Source organism: Gekko japonicus, unplaced genomic scaffold (assembly GCF_001447785.1).
Source record: "Gekko japonicus isolate JY-2015 unplaced genomic scaffold, Gekko_japonicus_V1.1 scaffold19, whole genome shotgun sequence".
NCBI classification, from domain to species: Eukaryota; Metazoa; Chordata; class Lepidosauria; order Squamata; family Gekkonidae; genus Gekko; species Gekko japonicus.
Window position 1 is genome coordinate 458884 of NW_015164664.1, and position 7287 is coordinate 466170.

General features: G+C 44.4%; 1 protein-coding gene across 1 annotated transcript in view; it reads right to left on the minus strand.

Annotated features, from left to right (window-relative positions):
• IL2RG (interleukin 2 receptor subunit gamma) overlaps positions 1–6795 on the minus strand; it is a 23091-nt gene extending 16296 nt beyond the window's left edge. The window contains exon 1 of the mRNA XM_015408927.1: positions 6774–6795. Coding sequence (XP_015264413.1) covers positions 6774–6795 — 22 coding nt within the window. The remainder of the gene's footprint in view (positions 1–6773) is intronic.
• Positions 6796–7287: the final 492 nt, after the last annotated feature.

A 7287-nucleotide genomic window follows, 5' to 3' on the forward strand; every position in this document is an offset into this window, starting at 1 on the left:
GGTCCCAAGAAGAGCAGGGCCAGCATCAGGAACATCTTGGGTTTCTTGGAGACATCCATCCCCCTCGTTCTGGGCCTCACGAGGAGGGTGCTGTGCAGAAGAGCTTCATATGCAGAATGGAAGGCCAAGCAGGAGGGATGTGGTTTTGAGGCTGATCGTGGGCCCAATGATACTCGATTTCTGCCTGTCAGGGTTTCCTGTGGAAAGCCCCAGCACTTTGCTGTGATGAGGTGGTGGTAGAAGAACTGCATAATCTTCAACAGACTTGGGCAGGCTGCATGCTAAAAACCTACTCTAGGAGACAACAAGAGCAAATGACCAGAGTGGAGGAATATGGTGATAGGTCCTGCCCACTGCTGCTCCCACTCACTCCCAGGCACTGCTGCACTGTGTTTGTGGGCCAGTTGTTGACATTACAGGTACCTCAGGTGGCATATCACTGTGGAGACTCTAGCAAGAAAATGGCCTTGTCCTGGGCCATCTTAGGGTTGTCAGCTGGTGGTGGCATGGAGGGCATCAGTGTTGCGCATGGCTTGGTATCACTTCCAGAGAAAAACAGATGTTAAGACACATTGGTGTATGCATCTCCCAAAACTCAATGGTAAAACCATAGAGTTTCTGGTGATTCCTAGAGCAGTGTGATGTCACACCATGTACACCACTGGCAATATATTTTCTCCAGACACTGCTTGGAGCAGCTGTGGGAAGAAAGGGTTGCTGGTGGGAGGTCCTGGCAACCCTAGGTGACCAAGTCCCTCCCAAAGATCCTGCCTCCTCTCCCCTTATCTTGCAGGATTGCATCTTCATTCCTCCCAGCGTGGCCTGTTGTCCGGCCCCCCTTGACTAAGGACTGTTTAGTGGCTGCCCCGTGCCCAGGGGTCATTTCGTAGAAAAAGAGCTAGGGGAACTCATTAGCATAACTCATTAGCATATGCCACACCCCCTGACATCAGGGGCCCGGCGGTGGACCTGCAAGGCCAGCGGGAGTGTGAGGAAGCCCCGCCAAGGCCCTCCCTGGCCCCAGGCAGGCAGGGGTGGGGAGAGGCGGGGAGGGAGCAACTTACCCTCCCTCTTCTCCTGCCTCCTCCTGGTTGATTGAGGGCTGGAAGTGGGTCGGCCGGAAGCAGGGGGCGGGGCTTCGTCATGTGCCCCGTCCCCCTGCACCTCACCCGGGGGAGCTGCGTTCCCCCGTGTTCCCCCCTGAAATGACCTCTGCCCGTGCCTATGAAATACATTCCTTAAAGAGGGCTGGTGGGAGTTTCTACTCTCCTGGATTCCATGATATTGAAAGACACAATTGTTCTAGAGAACTTTGGGGGCAGCTTGAGCCCGGACAAAGGGGAAACACCCTGCTGGTGTGGACATCAGGTGTTTCTAGGCTGGCTTTACACTGTTTTATATCTGTTGTTTTAAGGTTTATTGTTTTATTATTGGGTCCAGAGATACTTGGGAGAAAGGAAGGTAAGTAAATAAATAAATACATAAATCTGTCTCCTTATGGCTGCTGGAGAGTTTTGTCCATCCTCTCTTCCTGACCACTGAGGGCAGCTGAACTCTTAATTTTGCTCCTCAGTAAGGCAAAGAGGAAGAGTGGAGAACGGAGTAGGGGTTGTATTGGCCGCATTCTGTCCCTCTGCCTGCAGGCATTCCAAGGGTGAGGTAGGACCTCTGGATAAAGGAGTCCCTTCAGACAGTTTTGTGATTGTGTCAGGCAAGTACAGCATCTGTGACTGCTCACCTCGCACCCTAAGAGGCCTCATTCATTTTTAAGAATGACACCAATTGGTGGCTCATGAAGAATTGCCAGAAGAGCGATTTTGGTGACTCCCCGGTCGGGTGCACACCATCGAGCTCTGATGTGAGCACCCCGAATCACAGCGGGCGGGAGGGGATGCGGGGTGATTCTGAGCCCCCCAGAGCCCTTGTAGGAGGCTCTCAGCCTGGGATGCAAGGGGCGCCTCTTCCAAGGCGACGGCCGAGGAATCGAGGTACCTCTTTACTCCAATAGGTCCTGCCGCCACAAGGCCAATATGGTGAAGAGGTGCACACCGGATGAAAGTGGGTGTTGTGTACCCCTGTGAAAAACAGTGGTTCCTGAGCAGCAGTTTGGAGGCAAAGGTGACGGTAGCGACAAAGGAAAGTTTAATTAAGGCGAACAGGGTGCAAAACAGCCCAAAGCAAAGTAAAACCAATGTCGGTGAGAGGAGAGAAAATGGTGTTGAAAAAAAAGACCTTCTCCAGGAACTATCAATTCAGTGACCTCTACTCTTAAGCCGGAAGTAGTTACTGACTTCCCAAATATGATGGCAGTGGCGTTGTGCCCTCTGTTGGACCAGATGTCTAACATCAATAATAAGCTTGATTGTTTCCAGAAACAACTGATGGGAACAGACAAGAGAGCAGACGAAACTGACAAAGCAGTTAAACAAGTTGATGCTAAGACAGACTCTATCAAACAAAGACTGGAGATCGTGGAAAAAGAACGGATCTCTGACAAAGAGCAATTGCTACAGCTTCAAATGGAGAAATCATTGTGAGTTCTGCATGTCCAGGGCATCCCAGAACAGAAAGGGGAGAATTTAAAAGAAATATTAAGCAAAGCATTGGCACCAGTGGTAGGTTTCAAAGCAGATTTATTACAAAGTGATATGGATTTGGTTTATCGAACCTATCCAGACTTTATTAAGAAAAATAACCTACCTGCTGAAGTATTTGTTAAATTCTCCAAAAGATCAACTAGAGATGCAGTTTTGAAAGTGACAAATGGGAAATCTCTGAAAATTAAAGAAGAAGCAGCAAAGATTTTGAAGGATATTCCATTTAAGATACGAAAGCAGAGACGGCAATATAAAAATTTAACCTCCTTTTTGCATAACCACTCCATTCCCTTCAGATGGACATTTCCAGAAGGACTTATATTCAACTACAGAAAAGACAAAGATTGACTCTGCTCAAAAAGCAAAGATTTTCCTGGAACAACAACTAAGAGCGACAAAAGACAAAAGGAAAACAGGGAACAACATACAAGAAGAAGAAAAGAGTGATCAAGATACAGAAGATAGTTTAAGTTTTGTTGATAGTTCTTCAGAAGGTTCTGATTCTGAAAAAGGAGTTGGAGCTCCTAAAACTCTCAAAGTTAAGATGAAATATGATAAAAATAATCACAAGAAATAATTGTTTTTTAATGCTTTTAATGTAATTAAAGTTTATTCTTTGTATAAAATAATTGTCTGCAATGTACCCACAAGTTGGTTAAATGGGCTTAATTTAGCTTAACTGATATTTGAAATAAGGCATACAGTATCACCCTTTTATTTTTTTATCTTTCTTCTATTGTTAAACTGCAGGAATGACAAATAAGGTTAACTGTCTGCAATATGATCTTTGCTTTACTTTTGTAATTCACATTTTTAGTTTTAATATTCTCTTTGCACTTGTTGGAGCTCCTAAAACTCTCAAAGTTAAGATGAAATATGATAAAAATAATCACAAGAAATAATTGTTTTTTAATGTAATGAAAGTTTATTCTTTGTGTAAAATAATTGTCTGCGATGTACACACAAGTTGGTTAAATGGGCTTAATTTCTTAACTGATATTTGAAATAAGCCATACAGTATCACCCTTTTATTTTTTTCTCTTTCTTCTATTGTTAAACTGCAGGAATGACAAATAAGGTTAACTGTCTGCAATATGATCTTTGCTTTACTTTTGTAATTCACATTTTTAGTTTTAATATTCTCTTTGCACTTCCTTTCGCTTTTGTAGTGTTTGTAATTATAAAAAATAAAAAAATTGCCAGAAGAGAAGAGGGATCATTGGGAAATCTTCCCCTAATTCAAATTTTCCCCTCCTGATTACTCTGAGTTCTTAGGGCTAGATTGGGCCACCTGAACTTCTTTCCCCATCCTTTGAACAGATGCCCAGTCTAGGGATGCCAGGCCCAGGAGCTTTAGGGCAAGAAGTAAAACTGGTGTCACATGACATGTGATGTCACATCCAGTTGAAAACCCAGATGTGATGTAACTATCTCAGGCAATACTCTGACTGTACTCGCCATGGAGTTTTCAGGGATGGCCAGAGCATTGCCCAATAAGCCATCTGAGTTTTCAGCTGGATGTGAAGTTGCACATTGTACAAAGTCACTTTGCCCCTGGACTTTTCTCTGGTTGGTCTGGAGACCAAGGTCAGGCCCACCAGCAGGAGCCCTCCTATCATAAGTAGGCACATGGTAACCCTATGCTCAGCCGTCCTCAACCTTCCATTCCTCATTGAGGGCAAAGAGCATGTCCAGGCTTAATTGGGCCATTACTTAGGGGGAGGTGTCTTCTTTTTTTTAATTTACAAAGTAATGTTTTCTGTACATCTGGGGAACCTTCTCAATTAGTGTTTTCCCCTGTAATCCTGGGGTTTCCCCCCTGGGTCTGCTAACTCCTAAATTCTAGCTTTGACTGGCCCCATTGGTCAATTTTTAAAAATCCATATTGGATCCAGTCCTTGGCTATTAGACAGATGATCCTAATAAAAGGTGGACGTTTTTTCCTCCCAGCTCTGCTGTTGTTTATGGAGTTCTGTACAGCTTTGTAAGATCATGGCTATACAGGTCCAAGACAAGCTCTATACCAGACAATATATTTGGGGTCCTTATGGGAAAAACCTCTGCCCCGTAGCCTAGCTGTTCCCTTCCCACCATTTTTTGGAACACAGTTTTCTATCTCCAGGTTTCATTATAACACACATTCATGGGGCCTCTGTCTAGGATAAAGGCCAATTTTCAAAAAGACTATTCTAATAAACCATAGGAAAGTAGAAGACGACTTTACTCTGTTCTTACTGGAACCATCAGATTCCCTCATTTCCTGGTGGTTGTTTGTTCTGATTATTATCAGCAGGTTGGTATCAAATCAGCATGAAATGTTAACTGTAGATCAAGGAACAGCTACAGTGATGGGTTCAAGAATTGGAACTCTTGACTGTCATCCTTCTCCTTTGTTGTAGGTGGGAGCCAGACAAACTGAACCTGAGTGATTGTGGAATGCTGCAAAGAAACTAGAGACTTTCCTTGCAGGGTTTTTTTATTCACTCCTGCATGATAAAATGCACCTGTCACTTCTGTCTACCAGTATGATAAACGATTTAATTTCTACCTAATCTACAGCTCTACAGTGAATTCAGCTCTTGGAGAGTTAAAGCCTCATTAGATGAACACAGCTGCAGAAGCCTCAATTAGGGTCTACTAAGTAAGATTGCTGAGAGAAAAATATTACAATGAAATGTTATAGGTTGGATGCCAGATCCTTTGCCAGCAGAACAAGCAGAGAACTTTTGTAATGACTTTATTTAAAATAAAGCATAATTCTTTTTATCAGGCAAGAACCTGACAAATATAAACAGGTGCAAATTAATCCTATATGTCCAGAAAAATGCATGCAATAAGAAATAAGAGCTAATATTTCTTAAACTTAGCTAGATACATAATCGCTACAATTCCCTATGATTATGGCAGATCAGGTTTTAAACTGATAGGGAGAATGTTATATAAAATTGGAAGCCCATCACACAAGATATGCTTACCCAATATAAAGTCTCCTTTTACTGGAAGCCACCATCAGAAACCCTGATTAGACCTCCACATGACTTTTTTTATAGAGAAGGTAACGATTAGGATTGGCCTTTAAATCTAACCATTGGTCCCTAAATGTACTGTGCTAATGAACAGTACCTGGTGAACTAATGACAACTCTCATTACATTCTCAAAGCAAGGTTATAAGGATAAAAATAGTACTGTTCGTATCAAGAGAACAATAAATCTAATATGTCTTCAGCTACACGAATGAACTGGCTGAAGGCAGCCCTGGACCTTTGGTACTTTGCCCGACCAGCAGCTGAACCTTACATAGGTCATGATACTACATAAGAATATACAGACTGACATGTAGACATACCATACTATGTGACACCAGGCTAGGCCTGGGATTGACATGTTGTCCTTCTGGTATTTGCTCCTTAGCCTTGAACAGAATCCTGAAACACGGACTATTAGAAGGTAAAGCTTTTCCTGGCATGGAGAGCAAAGCAATGTGAGAAGCTTCCATGAGAGGTACAGGAGCGAGGCCAGTAAAAAGAGTTGGCATTCGTGGGCACAACAGGAACAACTGGCTGCTAAGAATTACCTGCTAGATGCCCTGCTTTGGAACTATTAAGAGGATGGATATAAGCACATGCTTGAACTGAAGAAATTCTGCTTACATGGGATCTCTCTCCACTCATGTACATAACCCAGAGTCTACAGCATGGAACAATACCTGGGACTTCCACTCCTGGAAACCAGCAAAAGTGTCTGATCTATTCAACTGTTTAACAATCCTCTCTCAATCCTATGGAAAGAACCAGTATTTCTTCTCTCCTAGTGTTATATACTGAGATAATTACATCAGTGCTAGCGAGGCCATGCGGCCAAGCACACCTTTGGGTGCTAGAACAATAGAGGAATTGGATCCTAGGGCAGACCAATTGGAGCGCCCGGATTCTAAAGTAGACCTATGATGGACTCCTCCACTGTAAATAGCCTATCACTGGTGTTGGGGTGTGTGTTGGGTGTGGGGTACTGAAGGGATTTAAGCAGGGCTCGGACCTCGCTAGTTTGTCTTTTGTTTTGCTTGCTTAATGCACCATGAGCTGATCACTACTCAACGTCTCCGAACTCAGTACATTATACTGGCGACGAGGATGGGATCCCGATGAGCGACCCTAACTCCAATTCAAGCACCACACCGTGCACCACTCCCCAGGACATTGCGCCTTGCATTGCTCTGAGAGTCATGGCTGCCGCTCAGGGAAACATCAGGGCATTCGACCCCGCTCACCTTGAGTTCTGGGACGCGTGGGTAGAGCAGCTCATGTTCTTAATCCTCTACCAAGAAGTTGCCGATGCTGGCAAGAAAAAGGCTCTGCTCCTGAGCATGTGCGGCATCTCCACGGTATGGCTGGGCCAGGGCCTCATCGCTCCCAAGAAGCTGGACACAGTAACATACAATGAGCTAACCAAGGCTCTGACCGATTATTTCACGCCAAAACTGACCAAGATGGCTAAGCGCATGGACTTTGTGGTGCGCTCCCAGAGGTCCAGGGAAGCAGTTGCCGTCTTCATGGCTGAAACTCTGCAGGCTGGCCATCAACTGTGAGTTTCCGGTGGTCGAGGACACCCTCCTAACCCAGTTCATCTGGGGCGACCGGGACCCTAAGCTCCACTGCAAGCTCATTGGAACTGATGAGCTCACGTTGATGA